At 35.3% G+C, this 23849-nt stretch overlaps 1 protein-coding gene across 3 annotated transcripts in view; it reads right to left on the bottom strand.

The window, feature by feature from the left end:
- LOC150096609 (retinoblastoma-like protein 1) overlaps positions 1-23849 on the bottom strand; it is a 488590-nt gene that overhangs the window by 20231 nt on the left and 444510 nt on the right. For all 3 annotated transcript variants that reach the window (XM_090408756.1, XM_090408757.1, XM_090408758.1), the window contains 2 exons: positions 16908-16964; positions 9797-9967 (listed from right to left, as the gene is read on the bottom strand). In XM_090408756.1, coding sequence (XP_090264882.1) covers positions 9797-9967; positions 16908-16964 — 228 coding nt within the window. The remainder of the gene's footprint in view (positions 1-9796; positions 9968-16907; positions 16965-23849) is intronic.

Genomic DNA, 23849 nt, shown 5'->3' with positions numbered 1-23849 from the left:
GATAAACCAGACTACAATAAAACTATAACCATTCCTTACATTAAAGAGACATCAGATAAAATAAACAGAATACTACAAAAATATAACCTCAAAGCCACCTTTAAACCTCCTGCAAAATTAAAAAGCTTACTCAACTTATCCAAAGACCCACTCCCTCCACTGGCCCACCCTGGAGTATATTGTATTTATTGCACCTGTAACATACCATATATAGGGGAAACAGGACACACAATTCCTATCAGACAAAAAGAACATAGACACATTAAATATAATAACTATGGTGAAGCTGGCCTTTCTGATCATGCCCTGAACACCTTACATAGAATTGACTGGAAAAGCACCAGTTGTTTACATCACACCAAAACATGGTATGAACGCAAATTTAAGGAAACCTGTGAGATTATCATCAACCACCCCAATCTGAACAATGATGATGGTCTCAAAATCCCAAACATACGGAAGGCACATATTCGACCCACGTAACCTTCCTCTCTAAGAGTAACTATAAACAGGACTGTAGATAATCCAGGATCCTAAATCAAAAATAACAATTGTAATGCTAAAAATAGGACATCATTGTTACTGAAAGAAAACTATTTATAAGAAAGAATGTTTCCTCATGTTATCATAAATAGACTTTAGATTGATGTAGTTTCTAAATAAAAATAATAATTATTTTTTTTTCACTAGAGGTCATGCCAGTAGAATAACCTGTGATCATATCATTGTTTCTCTAGCTTACTGTATGTAGGCAACTCAGCTTCTCCTGTATATTTGTATATGCTCCAGATGATGATCTTAATATGAAGATCGAAATGTCGGGAAATTAAAAGAGTTATTTATAACACGGTTGTAAAGTCCATAATTTCTAAAATGAATTAACTTAGTTATCATTTTCAGCACAATAGTTTTTAACTCAACAAATAGAGGGAGTCTAATTTGGCACTTGTGCTCTACTGTTCAAATTCCTGACTGTTGTTCTTTGTTCACAATGATGATGGCTTATGATGCTTAAGGCGAAATATTTGTAAAATAAATATAATTTTTCCATTGTGGCACATGTGCAATTATATAAGTATGGAAACTTCACAGGTCTAACAATATATGGAAGCTTTGTTTCAATAATGGAATACTGAGCGTTAGCATAAACAAAATAAATATAAAAAAATCCTATACTGCCGATAACTATGGCACTTAAGTTAAAATTTTATATTAAAATAGTTCTTTCTATTTATTTTGACAAGGAAGCCTTATTCCTATACAGGGAGTTTACAGTACAGAAGAGTGATCTACTAGGAAAGATACAACTGAAAAAAGGTAAGTTATGTGCTGTAATGTCAATTTTAAAGAAATGCAAACACATGAAACTAATACCAACCTCTGCTAAGATAAAAGAAGTTATTAAATCACCAGATGATCATAAATGTGTATTAAAACCAGCAATTCTTTATTGCTTTACTTACAAGTTTCAAAAAAAGAATTAGCTTTAAATATTATAAAAATCGCAGAAATGGAAGCAGATCTGTCAACCACCTCAAGTCCGGTTTTAAGTTACGTTTTAAGTAACATTTAAGTTAGTAAATGTTATTATTAATATCTCAAAAAAGAACTCTAAAAAAAGTACTGTTAATCTTAATAAAGAAAAAAAAGCAACCTTATTGGGATGATCGCAGAAAGAAACACACCCAAATTACTGCAGACAAATGGATAGTTAATCTATCTGGCCAACCATTAACAGAAGATGAACAATGTCCTGGTAAAGGACCATGTGTCATTTCTCCCAGACAAATTCCCTATCTCAACTTCATGTAGAACACTACAAAGAACATCAATCGTCACTCCAGTGATCAAGCTAATAGACTGTTTTGAGGTTGCCAAAGTCATTTATGACGGGAACCCCACCCACTGTAACTAAACATACCACTATCTGAATTGAAAGCTGTGAACTGAGGTCTTTAAAATGCAATAATATACTTACACGAAGTCTGACAAAGGGAACACCACAGTAGTCCCAGACTTCCAAATCCTATGAACGGAAAATGAATCTAATTCTACGAGATTGAAATATATACTCTTATATTAATAAAGCCAACTAAACAAGATGATTGAACTAATGGGCAAAACAGCATCTATGGACCAAGAAACTATTAAAAAGTTCAGAACCTACCATGCGATGCCCCTCATCCATAATATATAGAATTCCAAAACGAGACAAAAGTAATTGTTCACTTAGACCTATTGTGGATTCCTAGGCAGCCCCATCTACAAAATCTCAAGACTCCTGTCAAAGCTCCTCTTCAATAAAAAAAAAAAAAATTCACAGTATTTCATTCCTCTTTATAGACTTAATACAACCACATCTGGATTACTGTGCTTAAGTCTGGTCACCTGGGTTTCTTGGAGAGGATCCTGAGGCAAGTGACTGAGGAATGTTCTCTTTGAGGATAGACTGAGGGTTTGTGGATTCTGAAAGTTGGTTGACAAGCAAAAAAAAAGGGGAGGGATATGATAGAAACATTTAAGTTATTTAAAGGATTTTAATTTTTTGATGCAGAGAAATGTTTCAACACTTGGTTAGAGAAAGCAAAACAAGATGGTCATCCCTGGAAGTTGGATAAGAGTGTGGTTAGCAAGGGCATGAGGACTAGATTTTTCACTTGGAGAGTGGTGAATGAATGGAATGGGTTGTATAGATATCGTGGGTCTCCCACGATGAGTCTTAGCACTCTGTGGAGTTGCCTGTACAATAATAATATCAAAAAACATTTGCCATCAACATTAACTCCAAACAAAATAACAAATGTATTCACTATAAATCCAAGTAATTCTGCTAATTCTTTTCTATCATTTCATTTATACTGTGGATTACTTCCATGGAAAATTCTCTTCAAACCTTCTCACACAACTGTGACAAACACAAGTAGCAAACTGCATGCTATGTGGCTTATGTCACCTTTAAATGAACAAGCTGCACAATATTATGGGTTAAAAATTTTCAACATAAACCATTGTTCATTTTGCTAGTTTATCTATTCTTTGTCCACATGTAGTATTCAGGGTTCCATAAGCATTAAACATTTCAAAAGGTAAGAAAAAGCAAATAATAATTAGTAAGGAAATTTTAAGCCAGAGATAAATAAAAAGTAAAGACTATATTACATAATCTGACATGATATCAGAGTAGACACATACAACTATTTTTACTTCAAGGGAAAAAGAGAATTATGGAAAAAGGGCAAGAAAGTTGAAAACGGGGTTTCAAATGAGAAGAGTAACTGCAGCCTTGAGGTTTGGAGATGGAAATAAACTTCACATTTAGAAACCAGTCAGTATATATTGGTGAAGTGAATTTTCAATTTTAGGGGAAAAAAAAAATAAATAAATAAACCTATGAGAGTTCCTCCCCCCCCTCTCTTGTTTGCTTTTCTCTGGATTTTTAAAATTTTATTTTTTCATAAACTGCTTTTTATTTGCTGCTGCCAATCTGTATTTGTATTCATTGCCATGTTTTGTGATAATATGAAAATTGAAGGAATACAATTTTTTGGTGTACTTGAACACAAGAACACACTAGGGGCACCTTATATGCTTTGTTCATTGAGATACTCATAATGCTCAAGGGGTTCCCAATACATATCCATACTTGAAGTAAAAAAAGTCATCAAAAGCCTGAAATGTGAAATGCAGCAGCAGAAGTAGATGACATTCAACCAGAAATGCTCAAGTATGAAGGTATAAAAGTCTTACAGTGACTGCACTGCATAGTTCATAAGGCCTGGACAGAGGGACGAATTCCAGATGATTGCAGTCGAGGTCTCATAGTACCCAAATATAAAGGGAAATAAAACTGAATGTGAGAATTACAAAAGTATTTATCTACTGAGTGTTCCTGGTAAGATTTATGCCAGTATACTTGAGAAACAGTTGAGAAGGATTATGGAAGAGAAGATTGGTGAAGAACAAGCTGGATTCAGGCCAAATAGAGGCTGTCAGGATCAATTTTCACTTTACGATAAATAGTTGAGAAGTCATGGGAATATAATAAAGATCTGAATATAAGTTTTGTAGATCTGGAAAAAGTATATGACAAGGTGCCAAGAGAAAAGCTATTCAAAATGCTACAGTTATATGGTGTCAATGGGGTGTCAAGCAATAGTTTGTCTTTATCTGAGTTGTAAGTCAGCAGTTAGAACTGAAGGAAGTACAGGAAAATGGTTTGATGTTAAGTCAGTATATTATGTCCACTGTTATTCATAATTTATATGTATCACATGATGGAAAGCAGCATTAAACCCGATATCAAAATTGGATATGCTAATGTCATTTCTTTGCTTTATGCAGACAATGTTATACTTCTAAATAAATCCACTACAAGTTTCCCTGATTAAATTGAATAACTTAAACGTGTGGACAGACTTATGTGTTCGTCGAACATGTTGTTTATTATTTTAACGGTATAATAGAACACAGAAACTAAGTAAATAATTAATTTATTAACTTGATGCTGATATTTCGCTGGTATTATAACCAGCATCTTCAGAGCACAAACAGTGTTTTTGTGCTCTGAAGATGCTGGTTATAATACCAGCGAAATATCAGCATCAAGTTAATAAATTAATTATTTACTTAGTTTCTGTGTTCTATTATACCGTTAAAATAATAAACAACAATAAATTGAATAACTGTTGTATTAGATATGGTATGAAGGTCAGCAGTAACAAGACAAAGACAATGAAAATAAGCAGATGCATTGAAAATATCAACTGCATTGTGAACAGAGAACCTATTGAACAAGTAAAACTTTTCAGCTACTTAGGCACGATTTTTAGTGAAGATGGTAAATTAAATATGGAAATAGACAACATATTCAACAAAGCTGGTATGGTAAAAAGTCAACTGAATAAATTTATATGGAATAAGAGAGAAATTAGTGAAAACACTAAATTAACCGTATACAAGACAGTGTTCAAACCAATTTTAACTTATGGATCTGAGAGCTGGGTTAGAAGTAAAACACTTGACCAACGTCTAGAGACCACAGATATGAGAGTCCTGAAAAATTAGGGGTGTGAACAGATAGCATCAATGGCAACATCATATTAAAAATGAGGAAATTAGGAAAGAACTTGACACTGTTAACATCCAGGAATGTGTTAGCAGAGCTAATCTCAGGTGGTATGGTCACTTAAACAGAATGGGAGAGGAAAGATTAGCAAAACAAGTGTTCTCTGCCTGATTGGCAGGAAAAAGAACCAGAGGAAGACTAAGATATAGGTGTATTGATAAGGTAAAAAGTGCCTTAGAAGATAGAAATATACATACAATCTGACAATGTCAGAGGTAACAGGTACAGGTAACATCGATCTGTTACCTGTGAAGGTAACAGATTGATTTGGAGAAAAATTTAGATAGGAAGTTAGTAATGTAAATTTTTCATATAGTACTATCATATCCTGTACACCCCTTGAGGGTACATGTTAGGAATTTGATGATGATGATAGTATATGGGCTCTCCTTGTCAGTTGTCATGCCTACTTCTTTGTTGATATTGCCCCATTTCATTAAAGAAACTGGTGAGTATTATGACTGCAAAACCATACTTCCTAGTTTGAAGTGAATGGAAGTGGGGATAGATAGCTTTCATCTTCAAGAACTAAGCACCATGCCTCCTACAGTGCCTGGAACACTCCGGTCAGCCCTTGAATATCTGAGGGGGGAGAGTGCAATTTTAATGCCGTACCGTACCCATATCTGCAGCAGGTCTCCAAGGTAAACAGCCTCTAGTTGATAGAGTAATGTAGGTAAGGGAAGTCAGCATGATGAATCTGTAACCATGGGACAAGGACTGGCTCTGAGGATTAAGGTTCGAAGCGAGCATGGCACTGTACTGGAACTGGGCAAAACTCACCAGTGATGGAATGGTTGAGCCCAGACCAGCATCAGAGCCTTCTTGTGGAATGCCTCAACTGCGTGGCATGTCAGATGGCCTGTCTGGTGTGACCGCTTCGGCCAGCAACTAACAGCCGACTCAGAACTGGAACGGACCAGGGGAATCTGACACTGTCTAATTACAACAAAGCAATTTGATGGTCGCTTGAGAGATGTTGCCACCAATGTGCTTTCTGGCCAGTGCTTTGAATGTTTAAGTGAAAGAATATCAATCAAGGTTGGGGATATATGGTGGGAGTAAACATGACTTTCAATGAGATGGACGATCTTTAGACATGGCAGGTAGAGCCCTGGTCTTGCTGGTCATATAAACTAGCCAAATTAGATTCAGCTTTCTACCAAGAGTAATTTACCAGACTGCATTGGTTATATAGGGCATGAAATGAACTTAACAAAAACCTGTGCCTGGCCAGGTCTGGCACACCTCTTTGAGGATCCTCTAGACAGAATGCCGAGTACTACTCTTAGAAACATAGGAACTGGCTACCCTACCTGTGCACCGACCTTTCGTAGGAAAATTGGCTATCTAGCGACCATCATTAGGTTTCGAGGAGGTTGCGTACTCCATTCAATTCTAACATCCTGTCCCAGCATAGCAATTATTGGGAACCTTCTTGTCTGACTCTCTAGCAATAGTGATCTCGTTGGATTGATTTAGTGTTTCATAACATGAACCTGCCACAAATGTATTAATGTGAGAATAACATCCATATTATGAATATAATATTCTCAAATAGGAGTAGGCGGGGAATATAGCAACTAGACATAAGATAGATTTAAGGTAGTTTTTAAGTTAAGATGGGAATGTTAATCATGTGCTTAGAAAATAATGAGATATTGGAGGGGTGCAAGTTCGATTGGCTGAATCCCTGGTTGGCCCTGACCTGGGCAATCCGACACCTGGCATTAGTGAGGTGTCGGACTCCATCATTGCCCTATGGTACTAATGTTAAAGGAGACCAAGGTTGGCAAGAGCATGGTCATGTCATGTCATGCTTCACATACATTACCAAGTTAATGTCTCTAGGTTCGAGATGTGGGATGATGACTGAATGCTATTAGATTCATGTATCACTTAATAAGAACTGAACGTCTTTAGGTTCTTAATGTGAGATGATAGGAAATTGCCCATTAAGTCAGTGCCAAGAGAGAGTCCAAACTGCTGATGACTAGTCGTTGCGATAGTAATCTTGCTAAACTAATTCTTACTTACGCCTCTAAGTAAGAATCCCGCTTCGCCACTGCAGCAATACAGTTCGTGCCTTGAACACTGAAAGGCAACGCTAGCCAGAGTTGCTTTCACACTGTTATGGTGCAATCACTCTGGTGATGAGGCCACTAGAATGGAAGTGTCAAGACAGCTGTTGAGACTATGCGAGCACTGCTTCCCAACCTACACCATTCAGGTGTGACACGTGGGCACCAAATTGTTTGCAGACAATCTAGGTACTGATCTGGGTGTTGTGCTTAGAAGAGCAGCCACCATACTGCGATCTCTTGAGACTCATCCTCTGACATGGCTAACCAGGGCAAACTGTTCAGGTTTATAAGTTTGCAGTACTCCAAAAATTTATCAATTAGGATACAGCATGATTAGATAATTTCGAAAGGATTTGACAAATTATTTTATGTCTTTTGTGTGTGTGTGTGTGTGTGTGTGTGTGTGTATATATATATATATATACGCATATTCACAAAAGACATAAAAGGATATGTGCACATATCCTTTTATGTCTTTTGTGAATCTATACTTATACTTTTCTGTCAGATTCTATTGTTTCAGCAGCATGATCAAGCTAAGACTTGTATATTTTAGCTTTTTATGTTGGAAATAAGCAAGGAAGGAAGGATCTTCCATATCCAAAAGAATCTGCTGAAGAATGTGTTTTAACCAGGATTACTTTTTCTTGATATGATTGATTTTTGTTGGTTCTGCAGAACTCATATGTGAATCATGCTTAATTCCATAATTGTTGTGCACGTTTGGTTTGATTTTATCAAAATTACAGCCAAAGCAACAAGGCACCATCATCATGCGTATCAAGGATTTAGGCCTAGCATGGCCTGTTCCAGCCTTAGAAGTCATTGTTGAATCTTTTAAGAGGATGTCCTGGTTTTCTTTTTCCTAATGGTTTGTACTTGTACAAAGCAACAAAGGCAATGGGACCAATGTCTTTTAGTGTGTGTTCTCTCAGTAATATGATGAAAAACTAAGTTTCTAGGAGGAAAAACTTCCACCTCCATACAAGAGCAGCTAATTCCCTTTGATGAGAGCTTTTCAACTGAAAAGCTCTCATAAAAGATTCTTTGTATTCAAGACAGAATTTTGACTCAGATCATTTGAAACAAAAGACATTTTGTGCTTATGCGTGTAATAGATTGTTTTACATCAACTTCACAGATACTGCACTGTCATGTTTGTGTAAAATTAGCTGTGGCAGGATTCTCCAGCCAAGTAAATTGGTTTTTCAATAAGCAAAGTTGCCATGAGAAACACAATTTACAGACAAAATATATTCAGTAGGATAAGCCTAACCACCTTATTCTTCTAAATTAAGGCTATGAAAGCAAAAGATACTTGGCCAGTTATGTCACAAGAGACTGAAGTACCAATGACGATCAGTATCTTCATACCAGACCATGGAGGTCTAGTATGAAGATAATTATCGTCACTACTTTAAACACAAAGAAAACCATGATGGTTGTCACAAAGTTCACCAAACCATGCCTTATCATTCACTGTTTCTGCACTCACCATATTCTCAGGCAATGCATTCCACTTGATGCAAAAACCTACTCACTTCCCTGCTTATGTTTTCCACATACAGTGTTTTCAGAGAGAGCTTCTTGTTCTACCTTCTCCCTCCACCTTATGGAAATCACATTCATGTTAATCTGGTAACAATCCCCTCCTTACCAACTTATATATTTTAATTATATCACTCCATCTGACTACCAACCTTTGTAAATGACCTGCCCTCATAATGCAACACACCATCTTAACTATTCTCTCTCTCTCTCTCTCTCTCTCTATATATATATATATATATATATCAGTGTCCTTTTCAGAAGTAGACCAAAAATGTGCACAGAAACCTAATCAAGGCCTTATGCAATACCTATAAGTAGTGCAGATGTTGAGGCCGTGCAGGAGTATCTGAATGGATTATGGGAGTGGGCAAATGAGTGAAGCTATCAGTTTAACATTGCAAAGTCTTGAAATTTGGTATTCAAGGTTGGGATACAATTAATGGAGAAATTTTGAAGGAGGAGGAAGAGACGAGACTGGGAGTGATGGTGAACAGACTTGAAATTTAGGAGGCACACTGCTAAAATTGTAACAACATCTCAATGGATTATTAAAATAATGAGGACATTGACATATGGAAGCAAAGAGGTTATGGTTCCCTTTTATAAGGCTTTGATCAGGCCACATATGGACTACTGTACACAGATTTGGTTGCCTGATTTTCAGGTGGATGAGGATGTACTGGAGTGGGTTCAGAAGGTTCACTAAGTTAGTGTCATGTCTACAGAATGTTAGATATGAGGAGATTGAGAGAATGCAACTTACAGTCTTGTGCATATAAGTAGAAGGGGGGGGGCATATTGAGACATATATGTTGGTGAAGGGTTGTTACCAGATTAATGTGGAGCTTTTTCATAAAGTAGAGGGCAGTGAGAGTATAGACCGCCCATAATGAGTCCTTACTCTATGGAGGGCAGATGTAAATAAATAATAATTAACATTTTTGTAAAAACACTTAAAATAGTTTTATGCAGCTTCAAATAAACGTATAATTCAGCATATCTGCTGTTTGCAACCAAAAATTAACAAGTGACTCACCTTTGCTGGACTCCTATTAAAACTATATGATAATGGTCTATTAGGTGAAGGTGGAAAATTGGCATTTGTAAGAGGTGAAATATAAACTGAATGTTTAGATGATACTCTTCTCCATGGTGATAAAGGATTGGCATTTAATCTTGGCAGTGGAGAGAGTGGAGGAGATTCTCCCTAGAGAAAATTCAAAGAAACATATAGATATAATATAACAAAAGAGATAAGTTCTGCTTATAAATTCTATGATAGAGGCTCATCTCTAAACCAGAGTTTCCCAAATTGTGTTCTGTGGAAAGTGAATAAGTGTTCTATGATGTCAGTGACCAAGCAGTGTATTTTTAAACATGGAAGTAATTCGGAGAAGGGAATACCACTGTTTATGACTGTCATAAAAAAATTGCCTGCAAGCTGATTACAATAATGGGTGGCACATCATCTGTTCTCAAAACTGAACAAAATAACATCTGTGTTGCAAATGTTAGTGACCAATCAGCAAGGAAGTATAAAGAAAATTTTTCCACTGAAATTGAAGATCAGGGTAGTATGTATCCGGTTCTCGAATATAGTAACACTGAATGCTTTCTTCGCAAGTTCGTATTGTAGGGTGAAAGTGCCCATTTCGAAACCGTAGTGCCATGATTTTTTTTTAAAGTAATAGGAATACAGATTTTAAATTCTAATATGAATAAGAGAGAAGGAACTTTGTTTATTTTTGTTGTTAAGAAATCTCTTATTGAAGGTGTTTGTGATGCAACTGATAGTGATTCATCCATCTCCAGCCTACAAAGGGCTGGAGGTGGATGAATCACTCCAGGACGATCTCCAGAACACAGGAGAAAAAGTCTGCATTCACTTGTAAGTACTTATAATAATTACTAACTATTATAATAACGGAATTAACTCACGTCAATTATTCTTTATTCGTAGAATTTTCACCTGAGTATCGCAGGCATCATCATCAGTACATCATCAGGTACAAGGCTAATTAAACAATAACTGTTATATTCACAAAGCGCAACCTAAGTGGCTAAGGTTAAATTTCCTAAATTTATTTAAATTTAATTATTCAATTATCATAAAAAAAAAATATATATATATATATATATGTGTGTGTGTGTGTGTGTGTGTGTATACAATTATATGTTAGGAAAGATTTGCTGCTTTATGAAGTACTATCTACCATAGGGGGGAAATGTAAACCATCGGATCTGTTTAGGTTAGGGGAGTGAAGTAATGTTTCACATGTTTCTTTGTATAGCCGTTCCATTAGGAACCAACTTTTGTTAATGACTTTTGTCTTGTTCCACTTAACTCTATGTCTGGTGTTGATGGCATGTTCTGCAATTCCAGACTGTTCAGGTTCAAGGTACTGGATGTACGACTGGTGTGATCTTCTAACCGGACCTGAGCAGATCTTCCTGTTTGTCCAAAATATGATAATCTACACGAGCAGGGAATCTGGTAGACACCTGGATAGCTGAGATGTGGGTGCTTGTCCTTTGGAGATATTAGGAAAGTGGAGATTTTTCTGACGAGTTGAAAAGCCACACGGATATTTAGTGGTTTTAGCACCTTAGCTATGCGTTCACTAACCCTTGTATATAGGGGATAGGCATACGTGTAGGTTCTTCTGTACTTGAAGAGGATGCTGGAGCAAGACTACTTAAAGCTCTTTTTATGAAGGGCTTCTTATAGCCATTGGATATGAAGGAGGAATTAATATTCTGTAATTCTTTTTGTAAAAGTTCTTCTGAAGAACAAAAGGAGTGGGCTCTATGAACTAGTGTTTTTATAGTACCTGCCTTTTGGCTGGGATGATGATGTGATTCAGCGTGGATGTACTGGCCTGTATGAGTCTCTTTCCTATAGACTGTGAATTGTAGATAACCATCTGGTTGGCGAAGAATTGAGGTCTAGAAATGCTAACTGCTTATTTACTTCTACTTCTAGGGTGAACTGGATCCTTGGATGAAGTGCATTAATTTTTGAGAGAAACAGTTGTAGTTCTTCTGAGGTGCCCTTCCATATGGCAAAAATGTCGTCCACATATCTGAACCAAATGTTAGGTCTGGGTGTAATGTTGTTAAAGATATGCTGTTCGAAATGCTCCATGAAGTAGTTGGTAATAGCAGGAGATATTGGATTACCCATTGCTGTCCCTTCGATTTATTGGTATAACTGGTTTTTGAAGGAAAAATAACCGGACTTTATTACAAATTCAAATAATTTGACAATGTCTGGAAGAAATTTTGCCATATGGAATGGCACCTCAGAAGAACTACAACTGTTTCTCTCAAAAATTAATGCACTTCATCCAAGGATCCAGTTCACCCTAGAAGTAGAAGTAAATAAGCAGTTAGCATTTCTAGACCTCTTGATTCTTTGCCAACCAGATGGTTATCTACAATTCGCAGTCTATAGGAAAAAGACTCATACAGGCCAGTACATCCACGCTGAATCACATCACCATCCCAGCCAAAAGGCAGGTACTATAAAAACACTAGTTCATAGAGCCAACTTCTTTTGTTCTTCAGAAGAACTTTTACAAAAAGAATTACAGTATATTAATTCTTCCTTCATATCCAATGGCTATAAGAAGTCCTTCATAAAAAGAGCTGTAAGTAGTCATGCTCCAGCATCCTCTTCAAGTACAGAAGAACCTACATGTATACCTATCCCCTATATACAAGGGGTTAGTGAACGCATAGCTGAGGTGCTAAAACCACTAAATATCTGTGTGGCTTTTCAACCCGTCAGAAAAATCTCCACTTTCCTAATATCTCCAAAGGACAAGAACCTACATCTCAGCTATCCAGGTGTCTACAAGATTCCCTGCTCGTGTGGATTATCATATTTTGGACAAACAGGAAGATCGGCTCAGGTCCGGTTAGAAGAACACCAGTCGTACATCCAGTACCTTGAATCCAAACAGTCTGGAATTGCAGAACATGCCATCAACACCAGACATAGAGTTAAGTGGAACAAGACAAAAGTCATTCACAAAAGTCGGTTCCTAAAACATGTGAAACATTACTTCACTCCCCCTAACCTAAACAGATCCGATGGTTTACGTCTTTCCCCCCCCCTGTGGGAGATAGTACTTTATAAAGCAGCAAATCTTTCCTAACATATAATTGTATATACACACACACATATATATATTTTATTATTATGATAATTGAATAATTAAATAACTAAATAATTAAATTTAAATAATTAAAATAAAATAATAAATAATTGACGTGAGTTAATTCCGTTATTATAATAGTTAGTAATATGTCTACTCACGGTATTTCCTTACTGATACTTATAATAATATTATAAATTTTTGATGATCAGAATTGTATATGTCAATGAAAATCAGCACAAATTAATTTAATGATATTGGACTGAAGACTCTACAATATGCTACAAGACTTCATTAGTTCAGTGATTGATAACTGATTTAAATGTAATTTTATATCGTCAACATGTCACACCATATACATAAGTGTACTAATACTCTTTATGATTATGCCATAATTAATTATTAATACATTACAAAATAACCAAGATGTGTTCCGTCGTAGGAAAAATCTGGGAAAAGCTACTCTAAACTTACTTTTGATATTTTAACGATGTTTATGTTTAACAGGGATGAACTGTCTTGGGGCTGTACCTGCTCATAGAGGGAAACAAAGAAATTGTCTTATACTTGCAAGAAGGCTACCTTGCTTCAGAAGCAAGTATAGGTATGATGGCAGGTGTCACTGTGATCATATCTGTATTATGATTTTTAATACATAACAGCAAAATCATGGTCAAATCCATTTGACTAGATTTGGCATACCAACATACACACCTGAAAGGAAGTATGTTATCCCTAAAAACAATAATCACTGCAGTACAAAAGCAATTTCCTTTTTTCTATAAATTAAAGATGCCAAGAAATTATATTTTAGTTTCATCCTTTATCCAAGTGCAAGCAAACAAACAAAATTTCTGGGTCTGGCTCCTACTGATGAGATTTCAATAAAGGTTGAAACCAGTCTAGGTTGTAAACCTTCCCATAATGCATTATACATATCTGGGGGCAACTTTGAAGGCACACATCACTTTTACAATAAAAACAATAATCACTGTGGTACAAAAGCCCTTCTTTTTTTCTATAAATTAAAGATGCCAAGAAATTATATTCTTGACATCTTTCATCCTTTATCCAAGTGTAAAACTTCTGGGTATGGCTCCCACTAATGAGACTTCAATAAAGGTCAAAACCAGTCTGGGAAGTGGCCCTTCCCATAATGCATAGTATTATACATGTCTGTAAGGATATGTGCATTACATTATGGGATATTAAGCCAATTGATGTGAAGGCATCAGCTTCCTATGCAAGTAGCCCAGTCAGTAGTGTAGCTGTGGAGTGGTCCGTCCTGGATGGCACTTTTCATATGAGACAATTTTATTTTTCGACGATTCTTTTTTTTATGTTAACTTAGTAATTTTTATTACTTAATTAAAAATTAATTTTTAACAACTATACTTACAACTAAAATAAACATAAACATAGTGTTTTCATTTATTTCCCTATACATCGTTTTGACATTTTGCAGTATTTTTGTTGTGTGTGTATTGAGAGGGGGCACCAAAAACTCTAGCTACACTGCTGAGTCCAGTTGTGAAGTTATTTCATGTGCAAACTTTGTTTGGTTACGCTTGAATAAAGGATAAAATCAAGAATATAATTTCTTGGCATATTTAATTTATAGCATAACCAAGTGAAAAAACTTTCAACATCTTTCCTTCTTTTTTTCCCCCCCTTATGAAACAGAAATACACACACACACACACATCCGGGGCGATCATTCAGGGTGTGCTAGGTATGTGGTGCACATCTGTGGAATAGCAGTATCATCAATATTATATTTTTGCATTTATTCCTGTGAAGAGATGTACAGAATGTGCAGGGTGTCAAATTCTTATCGTTCCAGTGGTTTTAAATCACCCAGAAGACAAGACTGGGTGAGCGCTGATTGGTTATTGTTAGGGCAAATGCGTTTAGTTGGCTACTATGTTTATTGCTACAGTAAATCTGTTCTCTTTGCAAGCATGCAGCATAGTCTGTGAGAGTGGAGTGCTTTTCCAATTACATCAATTGTTCCTAAATATAGCACACAGATGTTAAATGTCTGTTTACTGTATTTAGTGATGTTTTTCTTGCATGTGCAGTTGCATCTGTTGAGGTTGGAACATTTTTATTCTAGTCTTGGAAACAACACGCATAGTAAAATTCATCTATTTCTGAATAAAAATGAATACTTCTGTGTATTATAAGAAGTTGCTGATCTACAACAAAATACTAACATAAGTGAGATATCTATTATGGATAAGACAGAAGAGCCACTGACACTAAAATAACAACCAATGAATGTAGGATTCCTGAAAGTGTGGATAATTCCGACATTGATTGGATATCATTATGTATCCTGCTATTGTGTAAAATGTATACTGAGTCTTCGTAAACAAAAGAAAATTCTTAGAAACAAGGCGAAATATACATAAACCAGAGAAATACGCCTAACATGCACAACAAATTTTACAAGATGATTTGCTACTCCATCCAACCACTTGTATCTCTGCCATGCCTAAATGAATTACCTGATCAATATTATTAATTCAATGGATTAGCTCTCCCTATAGTTTTAACTGAACTACTAAATGTATATAGTGGCTGTTTATTATTGATTAGTTATTTATACTTTGCAAACAAATCTCTTTTCCTCTCCTTGTAAGTTTTTTTTTAATTATGCCATCATAAATTCACTTGTTCATGTCTAGACTTTATAGGATCGCATGCTATTCGCTCTACACAGCAACTTATAGGGCACACATCACAAATGTTAATTATTTGTAATTCACTTACTATTAATGAGTCTTTCTACTCACTTATTCTTTCCTTCACATATCCCATAATCATATGACTAATTAATCATGGTTAACATATTTTCACCTTTGAGTAATTCAAGTATTACCAACCAAATATGGCATTCTGTTTTCTAATATATCTTAAAACAAACACATCATTCCCCCGCTCAATGCGGATTTGATTACAATTAATTGACAAATTAAAGTATTCAACTACCATTAATTGCATTGGACCAATTAAAATGAGCGTTGATGTTCTATGCACTCTTAAAACTTTTATGCGACCGTATGGTTGCACGGTCAAATTAAGGTGAATTTTGTAGCGTGGGTTGCATAAGCCACATGATAGCACACCCAACTGAAATGGGTACACAATGCCACTGATATATATATATACACACACATATATAAGGTGTGTAAGTATAGTATATCTGTTTGAAGCTTTTTAGCATAACTCACATGAGCTATTCTTCTACTATGCATAGAAAAAACACAGCCTTTGCAGACAACATGAGTAACTTACATTCAGAGTACTTTAAACTATGACATTATCTAATAAACATAATACTTTTAACTTCCCATCCATATTATTTATTATTATTGTTTTCCTGACCTCCATGGGATCATAAGACTCACTGGGAAAGGTCAAAGCTAGACAACACATTATCATATCACTCAAACTCATCCCAATTTGCACTGCTACACCTTCTCAGGTAATGCAGTGTATGTTCCCACCAGTCTCCATGGAAAAATCTTACTTCTTACCCTCTTTCTCACCACTTACAGAGATAGCCCCTTGTTCTTGTTTTCCTTCCCTTCATTCTATCATATGAAAAATCTTCTCAGTCAATCCAATAATAACCTTTCAACGTCTTAAATGTCTCAATTATATCCCCACCCCTCCAGCTTCTATCCACCAAATTGTTATTTGCAAGCCTTCACTCTATCCTCATAATCAATCTGCATGGTCCTGATATTTTTGTATATGTTTCTGCATCCTCTCCAAGGTTATTTCAATATAAGCAATATTGCCCAAATGCCAAATGCTTTGTATCCAATTTTCATAAAGACAGCAAAATGCATGCAATTCAACAAATGTGTTAGGTGGTTAATTTTTGGGTTAAGCAATGTATATGATAAGTGTAACAGTTGTTTCTCAATTTTTATTCACTCCTTTTAAGAAATAATAAAGATACATAATGATACTTACTCCATTGGATGTTTGAAAGAATTTGCACACAAATTTTTGTAGGTGATAGACATATACCTATGCAAGAGCAAACAATAGGGTTAGTTTTATGTGTAAATAGTACTACATCAAAACAGCAGTCATAATAAGTTATTATAATTGAAGTTTTAATAAAAGTTATAATTTATAAGCACAGCTGAATCTTGCTATAGCAACTTCACTGACTACAAACTATTTAAAAATTGTGACCAGAACCACATAGGTACAATACTATGCTTTAAAAAAAAAAAAAAAAAATCACTATAGCAAACCATACTAGTGGTCCCTATGAATTTACTATAGTGAGAATGAAAGCTGTATAAGTGAGATCAAATTCTTGAAGTTCATAATGATATATACTAACACATATATTAATTATAGTTTCATGCTATGAGGTCCCATGATGATTAAAAAAATACAAGATACAAAACAGTTAACTCCTATGTAACTGAACTCTCCACACTAAAGATCTATAATGACATGTGCAGATTTAAATGATTTTTTATTTAAAAAATTAACCAAGATATACAATGATATAGTGAAGAGACATAATTTATAACTATTATATTTAAGTTTATAATATCACTGAAAGAGATATTATGTAGCTTATGAGAAATGAAGACATTGAGCTGGGATCTCTGATGTCTAATGTCTAATTCTTGCCTCCTACGATGTGTGCCTTAGTACTAAATAACACCATGGTATCTTCATGAATACCTTTGCTTTGCCTGTGTTTATCTTTCTTGCTAGTGTACCTTGGTACATGTGCATAGTTTGTATCTGTGATCAGGATGATGTCTTAGCAACCAAGGCAAAAGTACTAGTTTAATAATTTAATCACTAAATGAAGTCAATTATTATCCCTAGTTGGGTGTTTCCTCCTCTAAACAGGACAGGTTATGAAAAAATTTGGTAGCTAAACAGAAGTTATGGGAAGATTTTAGAAAGAATCTAGAAAATAACGTCATGAAAACTGCAAGATTTAGTGTTAGTTTGGAGGCCACAACGAAGGCTTAGGCATGAAAAGTACCACAAAAACTCAAGATATCAGTACATGAAGTGTGTGTGTGTGTGTGTGGGAGAAAGTATGGGATGGAGTAGAATATTCAACCAGAAAAACTGTAGTATAAAAGTTTTGCAGTGGCTATGCAGTAATTCAGAAACCTTGATTAGAAGATAAAATACAATGAGTACAGAGCTGTCAACATACTAATTTAGAAAAAGGGAAAAAAATGTGCATACAAATTTTTCTAGGTGATAAGAAACTGAAAAAGAGAGAAAAAAAAAATTAATAAGTGAATTTTCAGTTAGTACAGAAAAGATTTGTGCATAAATACTCTTCCCCACCAATGCAGGAGTACCCCAGGACTCTACTTTCACCCACTCTTTTTCTTGTGCATAAATGACCTGCTCTTGCTGACTTCAAACCCTATCCATAGTTTTGCTGATTGACAGTACACTCCTTTCCAAAATATAGTAAACACTAATACTTTGAGATCCCAGTTCACATCCTAGACTGCCAACATGAGAGTGGGATATCCCAGAGGGCACCCTACTCTCATCTTTTGTCCACGTGTTTCACTTAATTTTGTGTTGCTTTTGTATATGTATTACATCTCATATTGTATTCTCAGATGATGTTCTCATTCATAGTGAAGTATTTATGGACACACAAACACACATCTTTATTTATAATTAAGAAAATAAAATAACCCTCGATGTTTTGATCTCTGTATCGAGGTCATCATCAGGAAAACATACATATGTACAGAACACAAACTACATTAACTACACAAAAGTAAGATAAATCTAAATGCTTCGTTAATCATTTACCATAGCCTGACATCTGGTGGACAAAAATGTATAAATAAAAAAATAATAGTTAAAATATATACAAAAAATATAAATTAATAAAATAAAATAGATTTTTTAAACATATCAATATACTAATCTAGATGATTCACGATACCTTAACTAACAACAGATACCACTCTACCCACAAAAAAGGAGATAGAACATGTAATTAAGAATCTTCCTAATAATAAATCCCCTGGGTGTGATAATATTCCGGCTGAGCTGCTGAAAGCTTTGACTGGCAATAATAACAATTATTTAGTGGAATCCATTCAGGACATCTATAAAACAATACAATTACCTGAAGTTTTTACAACATCCATCTGCATACCAATTCCAAAGAAACATTATGTACAAAATTGTGAGGATTACAGGAACTGTGAGCCTAATATCCCATGCATCTAAAATTATTTTAACCATCATTAACAAACAAATTGAAAGAACCATAAGCAGTGAATTGAGTGAATAACAGAAAGGCTTCAGAAGAGGAATGGGAACCATTAATGCTATCCTGGAACTAAAAATACTAATAGAAAGATCACTTGAAAGAAATAGGAACATTTACATATGCTTCATAGACTTTCAGAAGGCTTTTGACTGGTTAAAACATAATAAAATGTTCAATATATTAGATAAATTAGACATAGAAGATCATGTACTTAAGATTATAAAAATGATTTACACCAAACAGAAAATGCAGCTGTTTAACTCTGAGACTTCTGAAGTGAAAATAAAAAGAGGAGGTAGACAAGGTTGTATCCTTTCACCAAATCTATTTAATATCTATAGTGAGACAGTGATGAAAAAGACTGAAAAACAAAAAACAGGAATTAGTATCAATGGTATAAAATACCATAATCTAAGATATGCTGATGATACCATTCTAATAGCAGAAAACAGAAACAAATTAATCAAATTACTGCAGCAACTAATTGAAGGTAAAGAATTTGGATTAAACATTAATGCAAAAAAACCCCCAAATTTATGAAAATCTCAAAAGAAAGCAGATCCGAGCCAGAAATATTCATAAACAATATGAAAATTGAACATACAACAGAACATAAATATTTAGGCACCTACTTTACTGCAGACAGAAAGCAAGATAAAGAAATAAAAATAAGAACAGCCATAGCTAAAGATGCATTCTGGAAAAATAAAGATCTGCTCAGAAGTTCTGTGAGTATCAAGACAAAGAAAAGAATGATAAGAACATTATGTGGCCAATTTTCACATATGGAAGTGAGACCTGGATATTCAAGAAGAGAGTAAGGCAACAGATAATGGCCTTTGAAATGTGGTGCTATAGGAGAGTTCTGAAAATCCCATGGACAGAACATGTGACAAATACAGATGTCCTACAGAGAATGAGAACACAGAGATCTTTATTACAGGAAATGATCCACAGAAAGATGAGATTGGCAGGACATGTACTGAGAGATTCAGCATTACAGAAATACTAACAGTTTTAGAAGGAAAAATCATGGGAAAAGAATCAAGAGGCAAAAAACAAAGGACATGGCTATGCAAAAACGAAAAGGAAAGCCACCAACAGAAAGAATTGGAAGGACATGGTGCTGCACTCTCTCACCAAGGAAGCTACATGAAGAAGATACTAATCTACAGAAAAAAAAACCTAAGTAAAAAAAAAAAAAAATTATAGCAGAACTACATTAAACACATCTCTGAAGTCCTCATATTATGGGTTTCTGGTGATGGGGTTTTGCCATCATGTTCTGGATGCTATATAGATTGCAGATGGGTCCTCCAGATTTTTGGAATTTTTAATCCTGTTAAGATTTGGATGATGTTTCAGCATCTCACAGGTTTCTTTGAACTTTCTTTCAAACCAAGTTTGGTGCGGTATAGGGACTTGGTACTTTTCCAGTTGATTCTGTGACATGTTTGAAGTACGTGGCCTGACAGGCTTGTTTTACCATAGTGGAGGAATTTAATTTGCCTTTTATGCTCATCTTTTCTTACTGGGATGGTGAGCTCTCTTTCCCCTATGTAGGGTAGGTTGCAGATGCGCTGAATTTTGTAAATCTCCGGGTGGGCAAGGTAGGGAAAGGCTTCTTTGGATGAGCTGAACATACTTCTTAATTATGCAGGAAGTTGAAGGGTTGCCTTAATATTATATTTACCTTGAAAAATGCACCAATTCGTGTCTGATCACAACATATACCAATTGGTTAACTGCAATCCTACAAACCACATCAAAAAGAAAACCACAGAATTAATCAAGTCAGTGATCAGGTGGCTAGAGGAAACAATTAAAAAGCTATTACTGCTTTATGCCCATGCTCCCAGAATTTATGGCATGCCTAAAACATGCAAAACACACACACACACACACACACACACACACACACACACACACACACACACACACACCACTATGACCGACAGTTGAAGGAACTGACAGCCACAATAATCACTTCTTTAACTTTTGTGATTCAGCAAGGAGAGTTTGGTCCTAATCTACTTGTCACTTATTATAGTTCACTCAAAATATTTGAAAGCATAATATTTTTCTACAACATTTTTTACAAGGTTTTACATTATTCTACTTTTGACTCAGCCAAGAAACTAGCGACTACACTCAAGGAGTTGGTATGTCATTCTCCCTCCTACATAAAAAAAACACACAACACTTCGTAAACAAAATTAAAAACATCATACTTGACAATGAAGATTTATTAGTCAGTTTGATATAACTGCCCTTTTCTCTAATGTCCCAATCAATGATACTATTCTTCTAATACAGAACATATTTCTGCATGATTTCATGGCCCTCTTTGCCCACATACTTCGCTCTGGAGATTTTGTGTGGCAAAATAAATTCTACCTGCAAAAAGAAGGTACGGTCACGTACCTTCTTTTTGCAGGTAGAATTTATTTTTGTCTTTTTGAGGTTAAGTTTATGACCAAATTTAGCACTTTCTTCTTTAACTTTCATAATAAGTTCCTTCAAATCTTCTTTGCATTCTGCTAGCATGATGGTATCACCTGCATACCTCAAATTATTAATATTTTTTCCACCAATTTTAATTCCAACTGGAAACTCCTCCAGCCCTGCCATTCTTAAAATGTATTCGTTGTATAAGTTAAACAGGTATGGAGATAAAATACATCCTTGTCGCACCCCTTTGCCTACTGTGAAACACTCAGTTTCTCCAAGATCTGTTCGGACAGTAGCTTCTTGTTCATAATAAAGATTCCTCAGAAGGATAATGAAATGCTCTGGGACTCCCATTGTTCCATTTCTCTCTTCATGAATGGTTCCAGTATTTTCTGAATGATCTTAAGACTTTACTTGCATGAGAAATCAGCGCTATAGTTCTGTAATTTTCGCACTCTCTTGCATCGCCTTTCTTCAATAAAGATTTGTGATTCAAATTCGCTGACATAGAACTGTTAAAATTTTAACTGCCTCTTCTCCCAGGGCTTTAAGAAGCTCGATGGGTATTCCATCTCCTCCTGGTGCTTTCTTACTGGATAGTTGTTGCAGTGCCCACCTCACTTCACTCTCCAGTGGTACTGGCTCCTGTGTATAATCCTTGCTCTTCAAATTTCTCAGCAATTTTGGAGTTCTTTCTGTAAAGGGACTCTGTATATTCTTTCCATCTTTCTTTGACGTCTGCAGCTTCTGTAAGATATCCTTTGTGTTTACTTTTCAATACTGTCACCTTGGCACTAAACTTCCCTGTTAGTTCTCTGATCTTTTTGAAAATATCTCTTGTTTTGGTCTTCTATTTGTTGGTATTCCTGGTTAAAGTATTTTTCCTCATCTCTTCTGGCTTGTCACTGAAACATACTAGTTTATTATTCACTTATCTATTTATTTAATTTGTCATCTTCAACAGACTGCCTAAACAGCTGAAATATTTGACTTATTCTGTACGTAGTAAACTGAAAATGCAGCTAACATTTTCTATATGCCTCTCAATCCAGTTTTTATCTTTTTTATTGTTTCTAGGACAAGTTTATTACAAGTCTAACAGTTATTCAATAAAGTTAAAAGAATTCTGAAAGCTTGCAGTAGATTGATTTAGTAGTATAATAAAAAACTGCATAATATCTCAATTTTTAGTATCAGATTAAAATGTTACTTTCCTTCATTAGGCAATGCATAAGATAATGAATAAGAGTGGAGATAGCATGCCCTTCTGTCTTATTCCTGACTTCACATTACACAATTTTGTGTATATTTTTCTCTAACAGATGACTTTTATTATTATTACATCACACCTCCAGGGAGTCCAAAGACTCATCGAGGGAGGGCATCTACTCTACAACTCTTCGTCTCACTACTCCACCAACTTCATCATCTAACATCACTAGTACTTTCACAGACAATCACAAACATCCATGCCCACGGCGGGATTCAAACCCGCAGCCTTTTGGCTGGAGAGCGGTTACGATAACCACTCGGCCAACCAGGCCAGCACTTACATCTCGAGTATAAGATATACTGTATATTGCTCTGTATACTTCTCTATGTCATAACTAGGGTTTTGAGCAGCTTTCTTCATTGGAAGAAACTTAAAAAGATTGCTCTTATATGCCTATGATTTCTCAACTGAATGGAACACGGAAAATGTCAGCTGCACTTTCAGTGGAGAGCGTACAGAATAAGTAAAATATTTTAGCTAAATAGGCAAGGTATTTAGTTTTTAGCATAATACACTATCAGAGTCAGATATTTTGGTGTTCAAGGTTTCAGGATTCTTCTGCAGAAAAATAAAGGCAGCATAGAGTGAGGAATTCTTAGTAAAATGGGGTACTTAGTCACAGTCATCAAAGCAGAAAACTGAAAGAGATGAATGATGCTAGTAGGCCAGACTTGTCTTTTGGGTGATATTACGATAGTACCACTTGGATGAGAGCAATGGAAATGGGTGGACACAAGTCATGCCCAATGGACTTAGGAACCAGAAGGGTCTTTAAGCATTCTAAAATTCTGACAGAATAAAACTTTTTTAAATTAAAATTTATGTTATTATAAAGACCTCAATTTAATAATTATATTTAACTGTTTATTCACTAAAACAACAATCTTCATGTTTCTCT

Source organism: Typopeltis vanoorti, chromosome 18 (assembly GCF_054136105.1).
Source record: "Typopeltis vanoorti isolate ZY-2024b chromosome 18, IOZ_Tvanoo_1.0, whole genome shotgun sequence".
NCBI lineage: Eukaryota > Metazoa > Arthropoda > Arachnida > Uropygi > Thelyphonidae > Typopeltis > Typopeltis vanoorti.
The sequence above is the reverse complement of the archived record's forward strand: the minus strand, read 5'-3'. Positions and strand labels throughout refer to the sequence as shown.